Source organism: Rhinopithecus roxellana, chromosome 1, assembly GCF_007565055.1.
Source record: "Rhinopithecus roxellana isolate Shanxi Qingling chromosome 1, ASM756505v1, whole genome shotgun sequence".
NCBI classification, from domain to species: Eukaryota; Metazoa; Chordata; class Mammalia; order Primates; family Cercopithecidae; genus Rhinopithecus; species Rhinopithecus roxellana.
This window is the reverse complement of record NC_044549.1, coordinates 45,384,913-45,411,611: the sequence shown is the minus strand read 5'-3', so window position 1 is coordinate 45,411,611 and position 26,699 is coordinate 45,384,913. Positions and strand designations below refer to the sequence as shown.

The 26,699-nt window shown below is 40.7% G+C and overlaps 1 protein-coding gene across 5 annotated transcripts in view; it reads right to left on the bottom strand.

The window, feature by feature from the left end:
- KALRN (kalirin RhoGEF kinase) overlaps positions 1 to 26,699 on the bottom strand; it is a 707,465-nt gene that overhangs the window by 282,181 nt on the left and 398,585 nt on the right. For 4 of the 5 annotated variants that reach the window (XM_030942180.1, XM_030942185.1, XM_030942189.1 and 1 more), the window contains exons 15-19: positions 24,985 to 25,151; positions 17,209 to 17,328; positions 10,430 to 10,648; positions 6,617 to 6,766; positions 3,075 to 3,189 (exon numbers count right to left, since the gene is read on the bottom strand). In XM_030942180.1, the coding sequence (XP_030798040.1) occupies positions 3,075 to 3,189; positions 6,617 to 6,766; positions 10,430 to 10,648; positions 17,209 to 17,328; positions 24,985 to 25,151 (771 nt within the window). The remainder of the gene's footprint in view (positions 1 to 3,074; positions 3,190 to 6,616; positions 6,767 to 10,429; positions 10,649 to 17,208; positions 17,329 to 24,984; positions 25,152 to 26,699) is intronic. The other variant, XM_030942198.1, reaches the window with a different exon arrangement.

Genomic DNA, 26,699 nt, shown 5'->3' with positions numbered 1-26,699 from the left:
TTTTGAGAAAGCGTAGGGAGGGTAACTAGCTCAGGGTTGTTCAGATAGGAAAGGGCAGAGTTCAGATTCAGGCCAGATCTGACTTCAGAGCCTGAGTTGTTAGTCACCTTGGTCTCTCACATTACTGGGACTATAAAGTACAAGTTTCTGTGCTTTATGAAGATGGCACAACCTGAAGTGCAGTGCTTGCACTGAGAAGTTTTTGTTGATTTTATGTACTTTTCATACCCCTTCATTCTCACCTCCCCAGCCAAGTTTAGCTTTCTGAGGATAGGATGTGTTTTTCATCTTTTAGGTTAAGTGCTTTTTTTTTTTTTTTTTTGAGACAGGGTCTGGCTCTGTCACCCAAGATGGAGTGCAGTCATAGCTCACTGCAGCGTCAACCTCCTGGGCTCAAGTGATCCTCCCACCTCAGCCACCTGAGTAGCTGAGACTATAGGCACACGCCACCACACCCAGCCAATTTGTAAACTTTTTTTTTGTAGAGACCAGGGTCTCACTATGTTGCCCAGGCTGGTCTCAAACTCCTCCGCTCAAGTGATCCTCTGGCCTCTGTCTCCGTCTCCCAAAGTGCTAGGATTACAGGCGTGAGCCAGTGTGCCCAACCTTTTATGGGTCCAATTATTCACCCTTCCCTGTATCTAAGCCTTTATCATGTAACTTTTTCATTCCTTCCCAAAGAGGCAAGTACAGTTTCTCACTCCCCAACTCATGTTGGCCACATAGCTTGGCCACATAACTTGCTCTGGCAAATGAGTTGTTAACAGATAAAACAGAAGCAGGGCCTTGAAAAGTACTTGTAGACTTAACTTTGCTCCTTGTACCTCTGCTATCACCACTATAGGAAATTCTCCTGGGTAACTGCTGCCCCTTCAACCCAGGTCCCAGAATAAATACACATGGAGCAAACAAGACCTTACCTGGAGTGAAGGAGCCAAGCTAGCCAGACTTGCAGCCTGAAGCACAACCACACTGCTGAGCCCAACTGAGATGCTGCTCCCCAGCCAATGCACAGCCACTTGAACAACATATGCTTACAGTTGGATATCATTGAATTTTTTGTTTGTTATGCAGCCATATAACAACCAGCAGCATAAAAAAGCCAAAACTATGTGGCATTGGCATTGAGTCTAGGTAGTAGGTGAAAAGGAAACGGATACATAAGGGATTGTAGGTCTCTGCTCAGGTGGAAGCTTCAATTGGGGAAGGAAGGAGTAGAAACCCATTTCTTTTAGTCTTTATGTTCCCTAGCCAGAGTTTTGCTCACTGAAGCTCCCTCTATGGTGTGGCTGAGAGAATCAACCCAGATCAGGCAGAAATCATAAAGAGTTTCAGGATTATTCCCCCCCCCCCCCCTTCTTGAAGCTTTCACATGGGCAACATCCTGGTCTTGCCTCCAAGAAGATGTAGGCATTTCTCACTGTCTCTGAGTGCCTGTTACTCTTCAGCACGCAGAGGTGTAGGTGGGATATGTAGTCTCTCAGTAGGCAGCTGGCCTCACCCAATCTCCCATCTACATTTGGAAGCCAGAACAGATGCTTTCAAATGTGCCAGAAGAAGTGACATAATACCAGCTCCCCACAGGTCCCCTGACCACAAATAGGTTAGCACATTTGGAAGAGAAACTCTGCTCCCTCCTCTCTGTAGGGAACTTCGATTCCTAGATTTAATTCTGTCCAGTGGCCTCTGTTCTCTCCAACTCTTCAGCAATCTGAGCAAAGAGGGAAGCCCTTCTTAAGCAGACCATGCATCCTACCCTGTCCATGGTGTCTCCAAGCCCATACCACTCCTCACTCCAAGTCAGCTTGGGTTCCCTCCCTAGCCTCGGGCTCCAGAATTATATTTCTCTGCCTTGGCAAGATGACATTTGTTAAACTCTTCACTCACTCAAAGGCTAATTTCTGCATGGTCAGAATAATTCCACAGATAATGATTTAAGTTTCACATATCAGATAATAGGTAATTTTTAAAAGTTATGCATTTATTATCATAGAATTTCTAGAATTCAGAGAGATATTAAAGATGATGTAGAATAGCACTTACCTAAATTTTATGAACACATAAATCACCTGGTTGGTAGAATTGGGCAGTTCTTGCCAACATGCACGTTCTTTGTGCTTTTTTTTTCTCTTTTTTTTTCTTTTTTATTTGAGACAGGGTCTCACTATTGCCCAGGCTCCACAACAATGCAAATGTGGTTCACTGCAGCCTCCAGCTCCTGGGCTCAAATGATCCTTTCATCTCAGCCTCCTGAGTAACTACAGCTATAGGCATGCCACCATACCAGGCTAATTTTTTAACTTTTTGTAGAGACGGGGTCTCACTATGTTGCTCAGGATGGTCTTGAACTCCTGGCTTCAGGCAATCCTCCCATCTCAACCTCCCAATGTGCCAAATGCAGTTTCTGACTCAGTCGGTTTGGGTGTGGCCTGAGATTCTATGTTTCTTACACTCTCCCAGGGATGTCAATGTGGCTGGTCTGGGAACTACAATTTGAGTAGCAAAAGTCTAGATGCTCCCCTCATTTTAAAAAAGAAACTAAAGTTTTAAAAGGCTTAATCAATCAGTGACAAATCCAGGGTCAGCATTTGGTTTTAGGATTCTCAGTCCATATTCTGTTCCTAGGCTATAAGACACCCTAGTCTTGTGCTGTTCAATATATTAACTAGGAGCCATAATCTACATTTAAATTAGTTAATATTAAACAAAAGTTAAAATTTAGTTCCTCAGTTGCACTAGGCACATGTCAAGCGCTCAATAGCTGCTGTATTGCACAGCGTAGATACAGGCAATTTCCATTATTTCAGAAAATTCCACTAGGCAGTGCTGTCCAGACTCTAAGATAAATGAAAATACTTGGGGAAATTTTATCCTTGTTTTTGCCTTCCCAGATCTTGAAGCATGTTTAAAAATTGACCATGAATCATTACTGCCCACATCATCCCACATCATACATTTTCATTTCCAAGGAGAAGCAGCAGGATATTGAGACTGTGTGAAAACTGGGTACATGATACATTTCAGGGAGGGGCATTCGCTGAAGTGACCGATGGCTGGGCAGGTCTCTCACTGACCTTTCACTTGTTGCTCGGGTCCCCGAGTGTGGCTGGCGACACTGGGCATGCTGACGTTGTTCCTGTGGATGTACTTGAGAAACACCTCAGCATTCCGCCGAGCCAGGGTGCATGCCTGAGAAAGACAAAGTCGTGAGGCCCCTGTCCCAGCAGGTATATGGAATCCAAGACAATGGTGAAGGCATACCCTCCTTCCTTCTACATTTTCTTTTCTTTTCTTTTTTTTTTTTTTTTTTTTTTTTTTTTTGAGACAGAGTCTCACTCTGTTGCCTAGGCTGCAGTGCAGTGGCGTGAGCAGAGCTCACGGCAACCTCCACCTCCCAGGCTCAAGTGGTCCTTCCATCTCAGCCTCCTGAGTAACTGGGACTACAGGGGCCTGCCACCACACCTAGCTAATTTTGTGCATTTTTTGTAAAGACGAGGTCTCACTATGTTGCCCAGGCTGGTCTCAAACTACTGGGCTCACGCAATCTGCCCAGCTGGTCTCAAGCTACTGGGCTCAAGCAATCTGCCCACCTTGGCCTCCCAAAGTGCTGGGATTACAGGCATGAGCCATGGCACCTGGCTCCTCCTTGTACTTTTTAGAAGGCTCAAGAACTCTGAAGGAATCTAGAAGAAGCAGAGCTCTGGAAGTTATCATTGGTTCATGGATACTCCAATTCCAATTTATGGAGCTCACCGTTCTGAGCTTTCCTTTTGTCAAGTGAAGAATTACTCCTTTCTGTCTCTGTCCATTCCATCTCAGATAAAAATCAGAAATGAGCCACCCTTTGTCTCCTTCTATGTCGACCAGGCATTACTAATATTCACTCTTGGCCTATTTTTCCTCAGCCACCAGAATGCCTCTTACATGACCACTGGTGTAAGCTCAGGAAACATAAACCCACTTGAAAATCAGTGTGACTTAGACTTGACCAAGTAAATTTGGTAAACACATCTATTAACCCTACATTCCAAATCTAAATGGAAATTACTGACATTTTTCAGACTTATTTGCCCATCAAGTCCCCCTCATCTAAATATCACTAATAAGCATTCTATTGTTGAAGAATGCCAGTCTACATAAAGAACTAACAGCTGTTACATTACCTACCCCCCTTATGACTCATATTAGCTGTGGGTGGCAAACAGAGGGCCGGTCACATTCTCCTTGGTGTGCTGATGGACAAGACTGGAGCCCGGAAAGCAACTCAGATCTAGGATCTAGGACGACTGACAGTATTTCTTGTTCCTCTCAAGCCTAGTATTTTCTGGATTTCTCTATAAAGCAGGTTTTTTTTCTGGTTGTAAAGTAATAAATACTAGCATACTAATTTTTAATCCACAGTTTTCAGAATTAAATTATCTTTAGTAAAACTGTGAAATTTTTTCATTTTTCTTTGAAATTTTATTTTATTTTTTTCTTCTACACACCCTGAAATGTAAAATTTTAGAATCTTATACTTTCCTTCTGATCCTACAATATAATTAAAAATTATTATATAATTAATAGAAACAATTATAAAATTTTATAATTTTCTGGTTATATAAAAAAATTAGCAACAAGGTATCTGGGATATCTGCTACACAAACACCTGCTGGTGAGTCCATGAACACAGAGGCTCCTGAATGAAACAGCTTGATGGTGGTCTCAGCTTAAGGAGTTTCAAACGGATCAACTAATGAATACAAATAAAGAGCTCAATATTCTATCTACTGGGCATATAATTCCCACAGTGATAGGGAGCTTCTCACTGTGGTTTTAGGGACATATGGAAAACATCAGACCAGAGGGTTTTCTATTTCTTTCTTCAATAGAACTATTTTCTTTTAATTTTATGAAGAAATATCTTTATACTTCTGTTTGAGATTTTTATATGCTCTACTTAAATTGTTCCATTTTAAACTTTGCTTTGCAATAGGGAAAACTTTAAAAAATCATCATAAGCTCTGCACAGAAGAATTTCTATCTAGTCTTATTAGTAAGAGCTGATTACTAAAGATTCTGACCCATATAGGTGCAGATACCAGATAGATAGGAGGAGGGAAGGGAGAAGCCAGCTTAAAAAAAAATAAAAATTGGCCGGGCGCGGTGGCTCATGCCTGTAATCCCAGCACTTTGGGAGGCCGAGGCGGGCGGATCACGAGGTCAGGAGATCAAGACCCTCCTGGCTAACATGGTGAAACCCCGTCTCTACTAAAAATACGAAAAACTAGCCGGGCGAGGTGGCGGGTGCCTGTAGTCCAGCTACTTGGGAGGTTGAGGCAGGAGAATGGCGTGAACCCGGGAGGCGGAGCTTGCAGTGAGCCGAGATCGCGCCACTGCACTCCAGCCTGGGCGACAGAGCGACACTCCGTCTCAAAAATAAATAAATAAATAAAATAAAATAAAAAAATAAAAATTAAGCTCAAGGTGGTCACGTAGAGAAAATCCCTAATAAAAGAAAGGCAGGTAATTACAGAATTGAATAAAATCAATGGTAACATGTCAGGGTATAAAAATTATCTCTTCTATTCCCAGAAACCTGAGAGGAAGCAGAACATGAAAGCAAGAAATCTGAGAGCAAACGGAGCCTTTAGATGAGCTTGAACACAGAAGAGAGGAGATCAGAGGAGAAGATCAAAGACTGGAGAAGGAGGCTCACAAGGACTTCCCACACCAGCTGACAGTCTGTGCAGAGCAGGCCTGTGCTTTCTCCCTCGGAAGGCAGGGCTCTAGCAGAATACTTGGAATAAGGCATTTCTCTCTTAATACAGAAGAATGAACAGTGTCGTGTGTTGGTAATTGTTAGACTGATAAACAAATAGGGCATCCAAATTCATTTCTTTAATTCTTACCCTAATTTTTGCATCTTCCATTTATAAAATATTTTAATCGTTTTATATCTAAGCTTATATCTTTTTGATATTACTATCAAAAATAATTTAATTAGCCAAACACAACTGAATGAAAGCATGTCTTTTTCTCAGTTAACAACATCCATGGGATATTGGGATATCTGAAGATTGCAGTAGTAGTAACAGTGTATCCCGATAGCCTAACTACACAAAAAGTGCGGAGAGAAATAAATGTTGGAAATGTAACCTTTCACCTTTGAAATTAGCCAGTTAACATCTTCATTACACTCCCTTACCCCTTTAGGGAAGAGGTTAGAAAAAAAGAGGGGATAGGAAGCATGTTTGAAGCTGTGTGTGTGTCTGTGGGTGTGTGTGCGCATGTGTGCGTGTGTGTGTGTGTGAGAGAGAGAGAGACAGACAGGAGGAGGAGGAGGAGAAGAAAGAAAGAGAGAGAGAAAGGAAGGAAGGAAGGAAGGAAGGAAGGAAGGAAGGAAGGAAGGAAGGAAGGAAGGGAAGGAAGGGAAGGAAGGGAAGGAAGGGAAGGAAGGGAAGGAAGGGAAGGAAGGGAAGGAAGGGAAGGAAGGGAAGGAAGGGAAGGAAGGGAAGGAAGGGAAGGAAGGGAAGGAAGGGAAGGAAGGGAAGGGAAGAAAGGAGAAAAAGAGAAAGGATAAAAGAACAAGGCCAAGGCCAGGAGTCTGAGCCCTTGCATGACAACGTGCTCTGACCTTAAGAAAGGCCTCCTTTTGTTCCAGATGTTTGCTGATGAGTGGAATGACATGGTCGATCTCTGCCGCTGGCCCCAGCTTATCTCGTCCACCACACCAGTCCTCATCTCTCCGGTATTCTTGCTCTAAGCTCTCCAGGACACTACATACCTAGTGAACCATGGAAGAAAAAACTCAGTAAATTAATTATTCCGGAAGTATTCTCTGAGGACCTTCAGCCTATAGAAGCCTACACATATGACATTTTTCATTAGAAGTTTAATGCCTCTGAGACGTCTAAGAGAAATCCAGGAGGCAGTGACAGTCCTGTGTCTGAAACCTGGGAGACATTATGACTGGAGATATGGATTTTGGAATCATCTTTTTATGGGAGTTGATGACATTAACTAAGAATAGTAGGTAAAGTAAGAAAGTAAGTCTGGTATCTTTGGAGTTTCAGTGTTTTTACATATTGTTATAATCGCACAGTAACTATAAATTAGGTAGAACAGGAAATGAGGTTTGGAGAAGATAACTTGATTTATCCGACCATCTGTACTTGTCCCATAGTAAGTAGCATCAAGCAGAGGCAAAGGAGGAAGTTGCCTATGTTGTATGGTTTACGGGCCATAAATGAATGTCATCTTTTTCCTCCCTTGGAGAAAAATGTCTCAAAAATCCAACCATAATACATGACATCTCCAGGATCTCTATTACAAAATACACATTTCCTGTAGAGGGGTAACAAATTTGGGTTAACCTAAAAGACAGTTAAGAAGGTTTTTAGTTCTAAAGATGCTGAGAGGCCATGCTAAGTGACCTTATAAATGAACTCAGAAGAGAGCAAATCATTTTGAAGTGGGTTTGGAGGGAAATTCAGCCTGGGTCTCACAGTGGAAAACCCAAGGCAGCCTAGTATCAGGGCCTGGAGGAGGATGCAGAAAATTGAAACTCATATTCCATACAGACATCCTTCCATATCTGTGGGTTCTACATCCATGATTCAACCAACTATGGATTGAAAATACTTAGTTAAAAAGTACAGCAATAAAAAATAATACAAATAAAAACAATAGAGTACAACAACTATTTACTGTAATACTTACATATTATAAGTAATCCAGAGATGATCTAAATTACATGGGAAAATGTATATAGGTTACATGCAAGTACTATGCCATTTTATATCAGGAACGTAAACATCTGAAAAGTCTGGTATCTGTGAGGGGTCCTGAAACAAATACCCCACGGATACTGGATTTCCTTCAATAGACCTTGGGATGACTGGATTTCCTTCAGTAGACTTTGATTACTTGTTCAGATATGGCAGCAGGGAAGAACAGCTATGACTATCCTTGGCTTTCTCTGAGAAAGTCTTTTGATGAAACATGTCTTTTTTTTTTTTTTTTTTTCTTTTGAGACGGAGTCTAGGTTTTTCACCTAGGCTAGAGTGCAGTGGTGCAATCTCGCTCAATGCAACCTCTGCCTAAGTGATTCTCCTGCCTCAGGCTCCCGAGTAGCTGGGATTACAGGTGCCCACCACCACATCCAGCTAATTTTTGTATTTTTAGTAGAGATGGGGTTTCACCATGTTGGTCAGGCTGGTCTTGAACTCCTGATCTCAAGTGATCCGCCTGCCTTGGCCTCCCAAAGTACCGGGATTACAGGCGTGAGCCTCTGCGCCCAGCCAGATGAAAGATGTCTTTGGATAGGGCATTCATTGAGTTATGAACTGAGCTGAAAGATGTGCTGAAAGCTGTCCCAGGAAGAACACCCTCATAGCCAGACACGCTTCTCGTGTCATGAGAAGATCTGTCACCGAACTCAAGGTGACTTCTCTAGTCCCATCTCTAGCATCACGCCTTTCTTTCTGCAAGGCCTGAAATGTGCAGGCAGCTCATGTTTTGAGATAAAACAGCTTATAGACATGCAAAAACTTTAAGAAAAAGGGTACTTGAGATCTGTCCCATGATAGGACTGAACTTAGGAGCAAACAATTTGGGAGTTGGAAGAAATGAAAAGATTATTAGGTACAAATACTTTAACAAGAGAGGAAACAGAAATCCAGAGGGGTAAAGTAACCTTTGGCAAGGTCACTTCAGGGTAAAATTTCTTGACTCCTATTCCAGTGCCCTTCACCATCTTGATCTGTTTCAAATTAAAATTTATGTATAATATTAGACAGGAATTAAGCCTCATTTGTTTCCATTTGGATATTCAGTTGTCCAGCATCCTTTGATGAAAAGACTTTCCTTCACTCATTGAATTTTTTTTGTCAAAAATCAACTGACTGTATATGTGTGGATCTATTTCTATAACCACTATTCTGTCTCATTGTGTTTATTCTTATTCCAAATACCATTCTGTCTTGATCCCTGCTGCTTTAGAATAAGTCCTTAAATCAGGCAGTGTGACTTGTCCAACTTTGTTCTTCCTTTCAAAATTGTTTTGGCTGTTCTAGTTTCTTTGCATCTGTATTCTTTGCATTTTCATTTATTTTCATATAAGTCTTAGAATCAATGTATCAATTTCTACCAAAAAAAAGCTTGCTGGGATTTGATTGAGACTGTGTTGAATCTATGGATCAACTGGGGATACTCTTTATCATCTTAGTCTGCAGCTCCTCACTTCTGTGGCCATCAAAGGAGTCATCCCTCTGAAGCAACAGAAAGGAATGAGAGAAGGTGTGGAGACTCTAACCCTGGCTGCAGGGCCCTCTGATGCACATGTCATATTTTCTCCAAGGGAGACTTTCTGATGGTCCCTGTAAGTCACCCAAGGAGAATGATTTTCTGATTTATTTCTACCAGGGAACAATTCAGAGAAGGAAACTACTATACGCTGAATAAAATTACTCCTGTTTTAAACCTATTTCATAAAAAGAATTCCCTAACAGCACCCAAGTCATTTAAAAAATCCTCTTAGCCCTGTGCATATTGCTGTACAGATGAAAGGGTAACACACTGCATCTTTATGGCCCTGCTGCCCAGCTCCTGCCTTTTCTCCCACAGCAGCATCATCTTATCCAGTGCATTCCTAGTTCCCCAATGTCAGAGAGCTGTGTTTCCTCCATTAGACTGGAGGCCCCAGGAATGAAAGAACCATGCGTTTTTCAAGCAGTGCATAATGCCTAACTGTGGTAGATTTAATTATTGTTCAGCAACTATTCATTCTCCTCTCCTAACCTTCATAGGAGGCACTGCTGCCTCACTGATGTTGGCTTGGCCATGTGACTTATTTTAGCCAATGAGATGAAAGAGAATATACACAAGCAAAGACTTGAAATGCACTTGTATGGTAGATTTTGGACTCTTGCATTCCTGCCTTTAACTATAAACGTGCCTGAGATGGCTTCAGGTCAAGGAGGACAAGAGACATGGGAACAGATCTAGACCCAGTCTGTATCTCGAAGCCTAGTTCTACCAAGTTCAGCCAAGATCAACTGAACCCCAGACACTTAAGCAAAAAAAATAAACGTTTATTGTTTTATATCACTGAGTTTTGGGGTGTTTTGTTACACAGCACTATGGTGGTAACAGCTGACTAACATACTGTCCAAATCTAGCCTTTAGTATACACTCAATTTCTATTTCAACACCTCTCTATAGATGGTAAGTTTGAGAAATTTATGAGAAACAAACCCCATGGTCCAGTGCTCAAATGGCAAGGATGACAACGAAGCCAACTGTGGTGTTTCCACAACCTATTCTTCAAATGTTAGTACGGAGAGGACTGGCTTCTCGCTGACATTAAGTACTGCACATTAACACTGCAAGGCAGAAAATAGTCCTCTGTCAATCTCAGCCCCACAAGCCCCACAGTCCTTTCCCTCACCTGTTCAGAAGTTTTGTAAAAGGCCACAGAGGCATTGACCAGTTTTAGCCGGTCTTCCATCTTCAGCATGAGCTGCTGCCAGTGGAGAGCCACCTTCTCAGCACATTCCCGGATGGCATCGGCATCGTAGTGGCCGGCCTGGAGCAGCACCTCGGCTTTCTGCTGTACCTGCAGGGCGCTCTGGTGCGTCTTCTGCAAGGAAGTGGCATGAAAGAGGGACTGGGCACAAGGAGAGGAGAGAAAGGTCCGTGGGAACAACCCAGGCGTGGTATGGGAGGGGGTGGAGTGAGGCGTGAGTGAAAAGATGCAGAGAAGTTAAAGAGCTTTAAATGACTGATCCATTTTGTCATGACCATTAATACATTATTATTTTTAAAGCATATTTTAAAAAAGAATATCATACATTTTTATTAGCTAATCTCTCACGACCCTAACTTCTGTCCCCATTTCTTTCTTTTTCCTTGCGGCACTCTAGATTTTAAGGACATTTCAGTTTCTATAGAAGGGAAACAGAAGTTATGTATCAATCTGTTCCCTAATTGGTTCATAAATTTCCTTCACAAATAGAATAATAAAATTGTACATTCAGTTTTTAAAGGAAGTTACTACTGCAATCCCATTTTACAGATCAAGTATAGACAGCACATGAAAAGAAACTTCATGTAACACAAATCTCAGCTAACAATGCAATCATTTAAAACATTAATAATCAGTTGAAAAAGATTCCATTTGAAGGAATAAATTTGGAAGGTTAACAAAGCTAGAGAATAACCTCCTACATCATCCCTTAATTACTTCACTGAGGGGCACAACAGTGCAGGAGATAATTCACCTCAATACATAATCCCCATATAATTTACATATTCCTTCAGGAGATACATATATATGTAGAAGGTCTATTTTCTTTCTTTTTTTTTTTTTTTTTTTTTTTTTTTGAGATAGGGGCTTGATCTGTCACCCAGGCTGAACAGTGCAGTGCAATGATGCAATCATGGCTTGCTGCAGCCTTGAACTGGGCTCAAGCAATCCTCTTGCCTCAGCCCCCAAAGTAGCTAGATAGCTGGGACTACAGGTGTGTGCCATCACACTTGGCTAATTTTTCACTTTTTGTAAAAATGGGATCTTGCTGTCTTGCCCAGGCTGGTCTCAAACTCCTGGCTTCAAATGATCCTCTGGCCTCAGCCTCCCAAAGTGCTGGGATTACAGGCAAGAACCACCACACCTGGCCAGAGGTCTATTTTTTTTTTAATCCTTTCTAATTTAGGCTAAATGTGCTATGTGTTCTCTGAGTTTATATTAACTGTAGAAGGTTGGGAGAACTAGGGTGGCAGGGAAAGCACCAAATGGGATTAAGATTTACTAAGACAAAATATGGATGTGGATGATCTATAAGAGAATGTTAGAGCCCCACTGACTTGACAGAGCTAATATCATCCCAACCTCAACTGCTGGGATTGTTCCAGACTGATGGAGTAGTACTAATTTGGTCTTTGCACTTTGAGGAAATAATAGTTCAGCTGGCAGTGAAAAAGAACAGCTAGAACTCAGTAACTTACTCCAGAATTATTTTCTGCCCTTCTTCTTGGGCAGCAATTCTGGACAGTTCCCAAGAGCTAATCCACTCTGCACTCCCTGTGTCTGAGTAGAGCCTTACTCATTTTCACCTACACCTCTACCTGATTCCCACCATGATGGCCCTTCACCCTCATTCCAGATTGCAGTCTACACATTCTCATTTATCTTCTGCAGTCTATCCCCCACCTCTGACTTCTCTTCACCCTCTCCTGAATCTGTACTCAGAATTAGCAATGCTAGCATGACCTCCTTAGCAACCTAGACTCCTTCATTCCCTGCCTTTCTACTGAGTCAGCCCTCGATCCGATCCTGATGACCACACCAGCATTTGGGTACCTAATTGCTTAACGAAGCTAGAGAAAGTAAGCTAGTGGGTGGAAACGATCCACTACAAATCCCTGGTTTTCTTTCTTTGTCTTACTTATTGGCACCGTTTTCTTTTCCTGTCTCCTAAATGTAGAGGTACCAAGGTCAGCTCTTGCCCCACCCCCACCCCCGCCCCGCTGCTGCAGGGCTCTCATCTCTTCCCTTGGTTTCTATTGTCTTCTCTTTGCAGATGACTCCCCAGTCTATGTCTCTTGTCTGACATCTGACTCTTCTTCAGTTGCCTTCAGACGCAAGGGTAAGTTGCCTGCACAGGTCTCACCCTAGTAAGCAGCACTGATTCAGTTGATCTAGCTGTCTGTCCTATGTCAGCCTCCAAGAAAGATGCATTCAGTAAAAGTGATCTTCCTGGAGAGAGGAGGGGCCTTTGCCAGTGAATGGGAAAGGCTTCCCTGCTCTATTAGAGCCTCCACCTCCCCTAGACAGCTTCTCAAGTTCCACAGCTGAAACTAAACTCCTCTTATCTTAAAACAGTTTTCTTATGGTAATCTGCCATTTCTGTTGGCACTCTCCTTCTCTCTCCTCCTAGGATTACAATCTTGACATCATTCTTGCTTGTCGTTCCCCTCTCCCCAGGCCCAGCCCTGCCCTCACCACTTTACACACAGACTGTTGTGGTGATGACCTAATGAGTCTTCTTGCTTTCCATTTCTAATTCATAAAATTCATCCTTTACATTTTTAACAGATCCCTTTAATTCTCTGTAATGGGAAGCATTAGCATTATAAGACTTCTAACATCTTTTCCAGCTCTAAAACTCTCATTTTATGTCATAAATGCCACTACCTTCTCTCAATTCAAGCCTTCAGTGGTCTTACCATTGCTTTGAAATTAAGTCCAAACTTTGGAGGCTGTCATTAAAAGGCCCTCATTACAACATGGTCCCAAACTACTTCCATAACATGATCACCAATTACTTCCTTACAAAAACCCTTTGAAAATACACCACGTACTTTCTTGCTTTTGTTGCCTTCATTCTTCCTGCCTTTTATGGCTGTCCAAATCTCTCCCCATACATGTTCCAGCTTTCCTTTGAGACTCAGCTAAAGTCTACCCTCCTTGATTGAGGCCTTTTCAGACAGCCTGAGACTCACTGTAAATCACCCTCTTCTGAATTTCTATGTCACTCATCTAACACTTGGCTGATTCTCCTTACTTAGACTGTGACACTCTCAAGGCAAGGATCGTTTGAAAAATCATAAGCACTGTGCTTATGCATATATTTTCTAGTTCTCTCAACATGACAAGGTGGATATTATTATTCCCATTTCACAGATTAAGAAACTGAGGATCAGCTGGCTAAGTGACTTGACCAAAAATGTACAACCCAAAGAAGTAATGAAACCAGAAATAAGACTCATATTTGACCTATTCCCAAACCTGTGTTCTTTCTACTATAGCTCATCACATCATTTCATCTCTAGCAATGAGAACAGTATCTATAGTATCTCATTTGGAGGAAGGGTTCACCAAATGAACATTAACAATTATGATAATTATCCGGCCTCTTTTCAATATCTAAAATGACCATATAATTGTTATCATAAAACAGTTATGTATTTTTCTCTAACAGTGGAGGAGTAACCTTCATTTTCGCATAATATATGGAAATATATATTATATATAAGATATATACAAATGTTCCTTCTTACTTTGAAACTCATTATCATGTAATAGTCCTGGGAGTACCTTCCCCCTTTAATTTCCTAAATGATAAACTCTTATCCATATAACATAATCTTTGCTTTGCTAAGCTTAAGTAATTATTTTGCACTTATTTCTACTCACCATTATCTAATCCTATTGAGTGCTATATCCTTAAGACATGGATTATCAAGGACATTAATATTTAGTAGGAGTACACAGAAGAGAATGGAACTGAATCAACTGAATTTATTATCCAGTTTTAGCTACTTCTTCTGACATAATGCTTATTCTTAAAATGCATAAGAGGATTTCAAAGAACAATAGATTTTGAAGTTCATAGTTTATGAAGATTAATCAGCCACATCTTAGATACTAACAAATAATATTCTGGGTTTGACAAAGCTAAGTTTCTTTCAAACGCTCTGTACTGCTTTCCATTCTGAATGGCTCTGGGAAAGACTTCTTGAAACCAAGGCCACTTCAGGTAAAAATCCTGACCTTCCTTAGAAAGACCAAAACCTTCAATCTAATGAGGTCACCCAAGATATTACAAGTTAGCAAACATTGTGGTTTGCCCACGACAGTTCCAGTATATGCCTATTTTTCTGGCTTAGTTATTAATAATTCCCTCCTTCACCTTTAGAGGATCTCATTTAAATAATAAATTATATGATCATCCTATTTACTACTTTTTTATTTTCCCTGGTGGAACCCAGAGTTCTTTCTTAGGGTTCAAGAAAGAAGTCAAATTATGCTCCTCACCAACAATCATTGTAAAGGCCTCTAGTAACACTGTCAAAGTGGGTTAAGCCAAACCTAACTGCTTTCACTCCCTTTGAAACGCTTATCTTCCCTGGCATATTTTCCTTCTGATGGAGAGCCTAGTCTGAACTGACACATTTAAGGAGAAACGCAGGCCACCTGGAGAAGGAGCATATGTTGCAATTCTGTTTCTGTTCCCTTCATTGTTCTAGGCAATGCAGACTCTGCCTACCTTTCATTCCCAATATCTTCTAGAAATCCTAACTGCTCTGCCATGCCCTCTCGAGACTAAGTGGCCTATATCTCAACATGAATTCCAAGAATATTTGATCAAGTTGCATCCAGAAAGAAACCCAGAACTGATTAAGAGATGTTTATGCTTAGTGAGCCTCTATTCCGTAAAGATGAAACGGTGTCTAACACAAGCAAATACATACCGCATATGCACTCATGTGGAATATAGTCATTTCAAGCACTGTGAATACATTTACCCATGCTTCCTCAAAAGCTCATTGAGATACTTAAGTGTGTTATGACATTTGGTCTTACTTGCCCACCATTTGATTTAGGCAAACCTTCTCACCGAAGATAAATAAAGAGGAGGTATGGCCAAGAGCTGTCTTCATTCTGCCCAGCATGTCTCATAACTGTGCTATACCTCTAGTCTGATCACTCAGCCTTCATTTTCTTCGTTGCTGCTATGACTGTGGGAACTTGACTGCTGTGTGCACGATTCTTTTTTTGTTTTTGAGACAGGGTCTCACTCTGTCACCGAGGCTGGAGTGCAGTGGTGCAATCTCAGCTCACCGCGACCTCCACCTCCTGGGTTCAAGCAATTATCCTGCCTCAGCCTCCCGAGTAGCTGGGATTACAAGCACCCACCACCATGCCTGGCTACTTTATTTTTGTATTTTTAGTAGAGATGGGGTTTCACCATTTGGCCAGGCTGGTCTTGAACTCTTGACCTCAAGTTGTCTGTCCATCTTGGCCTCCCAAATTGCTGGGATTACACACGTGAACCACCATGCCTGGCCCTGTTTCTTGATTATAACCCCAATCCTGATTTTTTCTTTATAGTGAATACATCCTAACACTGTGATATTTCGGTGTGTCAGAAAGCTACAATAGAGACAGCTGATGGTAATAAAACTTATTTCCTCTGGTTAATTCCGCCTTAGAAAATGATTTGCTGATGCAGTGTGTGCAATATGAAGTTTGCTTTTAAATCTCAAATCCCAGATAGTTCTTCTAGTACTAGTAATGGTTCCTAAGAAAATATCATGCATCTTAACACTGTTTATACATCCACGATGGTTTCCGGGAAATTAAATAGTTGCAATCAATCAACACTAGCTTAAAAATGGCGAGCAATCAGTTGGATTACTGCATAAAAAGACACAGGCAATTAAAATTTTATTATTTTGCCATCATTGTTGTAGAAATGACCCATTAACAATCTTTTTTTTTTTTTTTTTTTTTTTTTTTTTTTAGCAAAAGATAACATCTTCGCATTTCTTACACATTCAGAAGTGGGTTGAATTCTATACTGAACCACAAGTAATGAATGTCTTTGAAGTTTTCATTCTGTCTCTTTTCCCATTGGTAATTAACTCATTTTATTTTTAATATAGTTCCTGTGTCCCATTTCCTACTCTTTTCCCTACACCACTCTAAAGCAATCAGTTCAAGTCCCTCTGGGAAGGACAATGTCCTAGTAAAAAAGGACAATTAAGGGTACTTAAAGCAAGACAAAATTTATATTAGATTATCATAAATGAAGTTTTATTTTTAAATAGCCTTCTAAAAAGTCCCTGTTGATGAACTTCTTCTGGTTGCAGTTTATTCTTTAAATATTGTTCAACCAGCATTATTGAACAACTACTTTCAGCGGGGTAAAAATATCTGGTGCAATCTGCTCCAGTGCTCATTACCCTTGTTAAAAGGCAGACTCTGACAATAGTATCTAAGGGTTACATGTAAACCAAATGGTTAAAAACAGGATCCTAATTTATAATGACCTTTGTACTTGTTTATCCTCAATCTTGAGTGATCTTCACCGGAAGTGACTTCTAACCTTTTACTTTTACATTTCCTCACATGGTACATATCTAGAATGTATTTAAAAAAACCAATGTACCAGTGGCCTCAAAGATTGAAGGTACAGATAGATAACAAAGATTCTCATATGAAGTGTGAATACTTGTTTTCTCATACCAGGCCTCCCTGGGGGATGAACCCCTGCATTTGCTTCCCCATCAATTTTTGGATAAGAAGGAGGCTCCCTGGACCATTCTACTAGAAGGGGTACGGCCTTCGCTGCCTGAAGGAACACCCACACCTGAGAATCACCCTGCCTGAGGTACAGAGCAGAAAGGGGAAGGGAGGACAGTGCAGCCAGATTTGGGTGTTACCTCGATGGCCAGCTGGAACTGCTCGTGCTCCCGCTGCAGCTGCTCTGCTTCGGACAAAGAGCTGGCATTGACCAGGCTGGCGTTGAGCATTGACTCTCCATTGCGGATCCATCCCAGGACCTAGGGAATCGGGACAAGCACACAGATGAATGGCCTTCCGCAGTTTCCCCAGAGCTGTTGCCTCCTCTCATGGGGACTTCAGACAGAGAGCTCACTATCATTTATCTTCTGTTGGAGAGAGGACAGCAAAGATCTCCATAATTAAAATGGTCATCTCCCCAATCATACAGAGTACCTGTGCCATAAGGTACTTATTTTATGTACCTGCTTTATTCCCAGCTCCACGTCAACCCCTGTCCCAATTTCCTCACCCACATAATGCAAACATTACTTAATATGGTGGTACTATATACATGTCTAAACTTCCTTCTGGAACATAGGATGGTATAAATAAATACATTCCATCTGCTGGTATCCTTTTCTTTTTTTATAAGGTCCAGTTCAAATAACAACTTATGGAAACCTTTTGCACCTAATCTCTCTTGCTAGAAACAATCTCATCTTCATCTAGTGCGAGCATATCATTTTGCATGTACCACCTTTATGGTATTCACCACAGACTTCCTGATTTCGTTATTTCAACCTATGTTTCATTCCCCCCTGAGAACATAAACTTCCTGAAATCCAGGACAATATATTAGTCATATTTTAGTCTCACACAGTACATAGCACAGTACTTTGCATATAATGGGTGTGGTGTAGTTCTTGAAGTAATGGAGTATACCCAGGTCACACCTGAGCAGTGAGTCTAAACTCCTCTACCTTGCAAAATAACCAAGGGTAGGCAGATTTGAACTTCAGTAGGTAAACAACCCCAAAAAAGGAGAAAAGAGAAAGAAAACAAGCAAAATAGGAATAACCCATCTTCTGAATCATCAGAAAAGCGGGAGTAAGCTATAATATAATCGACTTAAATTATTTAGAGGCCATGGGTAGGCTGAATACAACTTCTATGTGATGTTAACAAGTACTGGGAGAAAGAAAACTCAACGAGGGAATATTAGGATAGAAGAAGAAACAGCTGACACTGTCTAGAGAGTTCTAGGTGAAAAGGGGATGTGGAAATTATCCAGCTAATAAAGTCAGAACAAATAATGCAACTGGAAGAGTTAGGCTCTGAAAATCTACCTGGTGTCTGGTCACCAGAACACTGCCAAATACTTTCCTTATTAGGAAGTCTGAGAGTTTGCTTGGAAAAGAAATAAAAGCTATTCTGAAATTTCAAGATCAGTAAATACCGCCCATCTGTCACCTCATGCCAAAGGAGAAAGACACCACTATCTGTTTCAGATTTGCTTTCATATTTTTCTCCCCTCTACTTCCTCACATTGAACAATTAGAAAATACCAAGCCTAGTCTCCTGCTCTATAACCCATAGGCACGTCTCAAATTTCATCCCTGGGCAAAAAATGACTCATGCCTTATTGTGCATAGATAACATCAGGTCATAAATCCCACTAAAGCTGGGCTACTTGGATTGAGATGTTAATTCACGGCCAGGCTGGCAGATTGTAGATGAGATGCCAATCTGTAAAGCAATTAGTTACAGGAAATAACTGCTCAGGGTGTACACGTGAAATCCCTGTTGTCACTGGTGGGCTGTGGCTGGCTAGCTAGAGGTGCTAATTATTTTGAAAAGTTGCCTGTAACTTTGGGCGCATGCATTCATAGACTGCATGCCCAAATGCCTCACCTCTTTGGGAAATGGAGTTCACGGTGTCCCTCTGCCATGATTTACTGCATTTTGTTTGGTCTGAAGATTCATTTGAGGGTGTCAGCGAAACCACTTCTCCAAGTGCATCACACATCAATGCCTGTAGGGCAATTTGACTCCCTTTGGACCTCTTCAGTTTTGTTAGAAAATTTTTCTCTCCAGTTTCAGTCAACAGGAAACATGAATTATAGCTATGGTGGTAGGATCCCTACTTACCAGCTTCCCATTTAGAAACATCATGGGTTTCAGTACCTACTTTTTAAATTATATCACGTCATTTCCTTGTTCATTTTTATTTACTAAATGCTCTTTAAAAAGGCATTCCAGGACTTTAAAGTGGGAGATTTGATTTTAGGAAGCTAAAAATGCATGGTAGTTTATATCCATGGCTTAGCTCCAGGGTGGGGCTGATCCCTATGAAAGAGTCAGTCCTGGACGTAGACCTGGCATAGCAGAGAAATAACATAACATATGGAGTCAGAAACCTGGCTTTTTACTTACCTGCAAAAATCACTTAACCCCTCTGAGCCTCAGTTTTCTCATCTGTAAAATAAGGATAATTGTACCTTCCTTTTCTGCATTGCAGGGTTGACGCAACAATGCGTAAAATGTAAAGTCTGCTGATTATGATGGTACTGGTGGTGATTTTTAGTTTGGAGAAAAGCTGGATAATGAGGTGATTATTTATACCTCTCTTAATGAGAAGAGAGCTTTATTCCAGAGTCTGTATGAGCTTACTGGCATATTCTGATGTGATGTAGCTTCCTTAGCTGTTTTGTCATCATTATCCTTTTACTCTGATCACTGATAACCCTTGTTGGTATAATTTTCTATTACTGGTATTTTCAATCTTCCAGGTTCATAAAACTGGCTAGTTATTCTTCTGTGAGCATACAAATATGTGCAAGTTAAGAAACATCATAACTAAAATGAGAAAATGTTGGTTCTACTAATCTTGAGCTGTGTGACCTTGCAAACATCATTTAAGTTCCCCAAGGCTCAGTTTTCTCATCTGTAAAATGTGAACACTTCCCTTGCATAAGGCTCGGGGTAAAGAGAAAATAAAATAATTAATGTAAAAGTATTTTTCAAACTGTAAAATGAATATTGACATTGATCAATCATTTAAGGCAACAATTTAGCCAATAGGTTAGATGATCTTTAAAGATAATTTCCAGCTCTAACATTCCACATTACTTTCAAAACTCAAAGAGTGCCCCTACATCTATAGGGTGTCCAAGAAAATCAGCTACGTAGAAATGAAGGACTGAAAGAATATCACTGCTTGGGGACTTAAGAGCTAGGTCAAAAGTTCAGCTCAGTCTGAGCTTGAGGGGGAACTGTACATGAAGATCTATTGCTTCTCAGGCCAGGAAAACTCAGCTAAGCCCAAGTCTGGAGAATGGATTTGAGTAAGTGGATGAAGATATCCACAAATGGTGATGCCATTTAAACTGGGCAGGCTGAGCCTTGTAACCATGTAGGCTGGGAAGCCACCTGTAGATGGCTGTGTTCTCAAGGTCATACCTACAGCAAAGCTATGAGGTTGTACTGAAGGCAACTGACTCTAAGGACCTCTATTGTAGATGATTTATCACAAGGCATAGTTGTTTCTGAAACTCTAGCCACAGGAAAAATAATCAGCTCCTCAGATGGTAGCAGGGAGCCTGTCATATGTCCAGTATTCTTTAGTTCTAAAAATCCATGGTCTATGAGACTGCACATGTTCATCCTTCATGGTTTATAGGCTGTGGCCATATGTCCTCTTAATTATCTCCATTTTGAAACAAAAAGATGGTACTTGTCCTGTTGGCTGCCCCTCTGTTGGCTCTACTTCAATTCCTCTCTTTTATATTCAGTCAACAGAACTGAACACAGTATTCTCCACAGGAGAATGAGGACACACTAATATTTTCTCCTTTGTCCTAAATGTCCATCTTGATTATATGCAAATTTTGGCCAGCATTTGGTGCAAAGAAGGAAATTAAGCCAATGTCTTTAGTGATCAAATAAATATAACTTGTTTCCTCATAGCTTAGAGACACAACATTTTATAAATGCATTTTAGCTTATTTTCTGCTAAATGCACTGCTTTGCAGGAATACATATGGAAATTCATTTAGTTTTATGCTCACTAGGTAGGTCATTCAAATCTTTCTGAATTATCTAATAGATGTGAGGTCATCTTCACCAGAGTAGTAATTTTCCTGGTAGCTATCAGAGCATTCTGTGGGGTTTGGAGAGTAATTTGGCACTGAGTGGTCCAGGGATCTGCTCCATGGGCTGTAATTAGTGGAGTGGTTTCCCTTCAAGGTCCACCATTTCTCTAGGGGTGTTTGGGCTATCTATCTTACATATAAAGTCCTATATAAACCCTCAGAAAGAAAATCAGTTGCATCAATCAATTTCATTTTTTGAGTCCATTAATATAATTTTTAGTCTAATGTCTGTGCTTTCCTTGCTTTTCAGTACTTCACTTTAATAATATTTTGGTAAAACTACACTTAAGGTTATGATGGGCCATGATCAAATCTAAACCTTTAATCTATGAGCTCTAATGACATAGTTGTATCATAATCTATTATTGTCCTCTCCCTTTCTGCCCCCATTAGTGGCATTTCAATTAAAGTGTCCTTTTTCTTTCTTTTTTGAGACTATATTCAAAAGAGACTCTCAAGCTACTGTCTAAATTTAGCTTCACTGATCAATACCGACATCTAAATTAACTCCCTTTTTCCAAGAGTCAACAGCTTCCAAATCAGTATTTCCTGCTCCACCAATTTCCATCAAATACAAATGCCTTCTCTGAAACTGGATCAGAGGGCTCCCTAAGGAAAGAGCCTACACTGACAAGGAAAACAAGCCTGTCTAATGAGGCATGGTGGCTTAACCAAGCAGCAGTCCCTTGGCACCTCGAGGACCAATGCCCTTTGCAAAGGGCTTGGTAGATTTCCTGAGACTCTGGTTTGAGCAATTTTGTACAGTCTTGAACGACAATCCCACGGTGTGTCATTTTTGTCATGGTAGAAATAAGGAATCTTCCCACCGCCACAGAAGAATTCCTTTTTTGTCTCCTCACTCATGATATTATAAATGGGAATGTATATAAATATTAGTTCACCCTGGATTATTTATATATAGACAGTCTACTTCCCTATTTAACAAAATACTTATCATCAGCCCAGTCTCCTCCTATATAGGATGTGTAGTTGGAGAATGAATATATTTCTATTTTAATATCAGCCAAGGAAAAGAGAATTAGGGACCCGAATCTACCACTGAGGTTGGAGAAAAATAAACTAAAAACCAGGAACAAGAGCAAATTTATATATTTCATTTCAAAGTCAAACAGGAATGATTTTCCTGTTTGTTTTGTTCAGATGGTCATTCCTGCCACCTTCCACTGATGGAAATAACCACGTAGGTGCAGCAGAGGACTTCGATGACCTGCTGGAGCCTTGCTGACCTCAGACAGGTGCCACCCTCTCCATCAAGCTTAGGCTATGCCTGCTCTTGTCCTCTCATACATGGTACTGCTGAGGTCACGAAAACCTAAGATCATTCAGCTAGAAGGATTCTTATTTTAAATTTTGAATTGATAAACATAATTGTACATATTTATGGGATACCTGTGATATTCTGATGCAGATATACCATGTGTAGTGCACGCTGTAACTGGGATAACCATCACCTCATTTATTTGTGTTGGAAACATTCAAATTTCTTTCTTTTAGCTATTTTGAAATATACAATAAATTGTTGTTAACTATAGTCACCCTACTGTACCATACCACACTAGAATGTATTCCTTCTAACTGTAATTTTGTCCCCATTAACCAACCTCTCCTTATCATCCCCTCCCCTCTACCCTTCTCTACCTCTGATAGCCACTACTCTACTCTCCACTTCTATGAGATCAACTTTTTTAGCTCCCACATGCGTGTAGTATTTCTGTGCCTGGCTCATTTCACTTCACATACGTTGGAGGGCTTCTATTTCTCCTGGGACCACATGGCAAGAGTAGGGGCCAGCAGAGGCAAACAGTAGGACCTTGGATTTAGGAGGCCTGGGCTGAAGTTTCAGCTGACTAGTCAAGAGGGCTTGGGGAGCACTAACCCTATGGTACCTCAGTTTCCTCCTTTGAAAAGTAAGCATAACACCACTTCTCCCCATGGGTATGTTCTCTTAAAATGAGATTATAAATGAGAAAGGATTTCTCATATGAAAAGAAAGTCCAGTCTTAACTACTAAGTCACAGAATTCGCATACTCATTATTGTTCTGGGCCTGCTAGGATTTCCATCAAGTCCTTATAAATAAATGTCTCTCTGGAGACTCAGGTTTGATCCCAGTGTCATTAAGCAGAAACAACCTGGAGGGCAGCACTGTAACCGTGCCTTGCTTGGGGCTCAGGAATGTAATCTGCACAGAATACAGATCTTTAGCATGGCGTGTGTGGGCTATAGCTCAGCACTGATTGGAAGAGATGGGGAGTGGAGAAGATAGACTTATAATAAATAACAATATAATAACTAAGACAGAGGCATTAGAGGAAGGAATACCTTTAATATAAGGAATCAAGCAACAATTAAACAAAATAAGATGTTTTTGGCCCTCATACTAAATCAAAAGGCTTAATTCTAAAAGTTCCAGCATGCTGAGCTATGGTTTTCTGAAGAAAAAAGGTAAAAGCTCCAGCAGCCACTATAGACAAGAAAAAAACGTGTTTAAAAGATGCTTCTTTGCTTAGGATGATTTGGATAGAACGGGGGCAGAAAGGGGCAACCACAGGAGTGATGTGGTACCTGCCCTGCTGGGAACCCCTCCGGGACCTGTGGAGAGTGGTGATGTGCTCTCTCCTCAGGGTGATCGTGGTCTGCTGACCTCTTAAGCTTCAGTAGCCTCATCTATAAAATGGGAATAAAGTCTACTTCAGAGAATGGTTGTGAGGATGGATGAAGATGTGTGTAACACGCCCACAGCACTCAACAAAATGGAACTATTATCATACTTTCACTTCTTCACCCCCACCTTTGTACAAATAGCTAATTAAAACAATTACCACTTAGTCTGTTCTTAATATATGTACTTTTTGTAATTTTTATGTTTTGGAAACAGGGTCTTGCACTGTCATGCAGGCTGAGGTGCAGTGACGTGACCATAGCTCACTGCAGCTTCAAACTCCTGGACTCAAGCGATCCTTCTTCCTTAGCCTCCCAATTAGCTGGGACCACAGGCATGTGCCACCACATTCAGCTAATATTGAACATTTTTTGTGCAGTCTCACCATGTTGTCCAGGTTGGTCTTAAACTGCTGGCCTCAAGTGACTCTCTTGCCTTGCCTCCCAAAGTGTTGGGACTACAGGCATGAACCACCATGCCTGGCCTGTACTATTTTAAAAATGTGACATTGGTCATTGTGTGTATGTTCCCACAGGTTCCTAAAGATTAAGCATAAAACACCTAGCATAATGCTTCATGCAGATAAGCTTTTTCCTTTTTAAAATCAACTTTAATATGGCAAGAAAACTTTCCTATAATAACCATACACACTTTGGAAATAGTGATGGTAATTGCTACTAGTTACTGAATATTAACTATGTATCAGGCACATGAGTGCCCCAAATTAATTAACCTGACTCTATATCCTAAATATGTTTATTGATAAAGGATTTGTATATTTCCCATGGACTGCTTGACAGGATTGAGGATAGAAAGAAAGAATAGATTCAGTGACTGAGGACAAATCTGGAATGGATTGTCATGTAAGCAAGAAATCAAGCATTTGTTGTTTGAACCATTGTATCATTGGGTCTATTTATTACTGCAGCCAAGTTTTCAGAAACTAATACAAGTAGTCCTTAACTTACCTATTTTCGAAGTGCCGGTTACTTAAAGGGGCACCTGTGGCTCTGTATGCCTTACCTCATATCAGGAGTAGGTCCCAGGTCAGGCTCGGCTGGCTGAGAAACCCAGGCTGAAGGAAGAAGGGGCCGGGCTTACCTGTTTGACTTCAGCCTGGAGGTGCCGTAATTGGAGGCACTGCTCTAGCCGTTTATGAGTCTGCTCCGCATTGAGCTCCAATTCATGCTGCTTCTCATGGAGAAATTCCAATAACTCTTGCACCTGGGCTGCCAAATCAATGTCTTTTTCACAGATCAACTCAATTCCTGATTTTAAAAAATGGAAACAATTAAAAATCAGCTAGTACTGTGAAGGTTACATTCCCTTCAATATGCATAAGAAAACTGGAATTTGGAAACAGTCATTATTCACACCCTCCCAAACTCTAAACATTCCTCTGTGAAACTGAACACCATAATGCACCCATGTCTGGGATGCCAAAATTATGTCATCTCTTTTGTATCAACTGATCCTTTGCCTGAGAATTCAACGGATGATCAGCTCCTTATTATCAACAGGAATTAGAGTTATATAGAGGTCCATCCCTAGACACGACAGCACCCAGCAATTCCTGCTGGGGGATTTGCCAACACCCAGAATATTCACAAACAAGCCTCTAAATCATATTGGAAAATCAAAAACCAAACCAAAAGACTGTCCCAGTACTTCTGCCAACGACACACTTTTTTTTTTAGCTGGTCAGATATAATTTATCATTAGATGGTAAGTTCACTCCAATGAGAGTAGCTACACAATAGTGATTTTTAAAAATTCATTTTAAATTCCCTCCAACGGTTGCACATGGACAGTGGTGATTTTATTAGCCAACTACTTAGGTTCTCTAAAAACAGGAACTGTTAGAAATATAAGCTAGCTGTCATATATTATTTATAAAACTCAGGCAAACACACCTAATAAATACAACCCAGCAATATACCACAGGGATAACGAGTGCTTATCCGTTTAGAAAAAGCTTCATGTTAAAGTTGTGCCCACACAAGGAGAGTTTGCTCAGTGTTTTTCTGCTGATTTACAATTAGTAAACCCAGCCAGTCACTGACAAGTGTTCTCAAGGTTTATGTATAAACCATCCAACATTAATAAACTGTCAACGATCTGACCTGTAATGGGAACCTTGAGTCAATATATGCCAGCCAGAAGCTGTGGTCACATTCCTTGTTTACCTCCTTGTCTTACTTTTCCTATATACTTTTCCCAATTCATGAGCACAGGTGCACACACACACTTCCTCTCTTCACCATGCCAGTTCTCCTATTTATACATTATCATCAGCAGGCCTAGGTGGCCTTCATCAAATAAATTTCTGCCTCAGAAATTAACGAACTCAGAGAGAGAGCAAAGGAACTGTCTTAGTAATCAAAGTCCTTCTCTTCACTAGTAACTTGAATTTGATTCCTTACTTGGCTCTCAAAGACTACATGAAAGTGTACTAGCTTTGGAATAGTCCTAAGTTGGAATCCTCACCTTGGGCAAGTTATCTAGACTCTCAGAAGCCTAATTTTGCTCATATGTAAAATATGAATTTATATACCTACCTACTTCATAAGCTACCTACCTCCTAAACTTGTGGGATTAAATGGGATGATGCATGTAAAATATCTCTCATATATACATATTACTGTGTATACCTGATAAACAAAAAATACAGACCACTGCTGCTTAGTCCTGTGGCTTTCCTGACTCCTGACTCTTAAACTTTTAACTTTCTGCCTTCTCACATTCATGCCCTCTTGGTTTCTAAATGCCTCCGACTTGTTGCAAGTTGTGGCCCATGTTGTTTCTTGATTTGGATT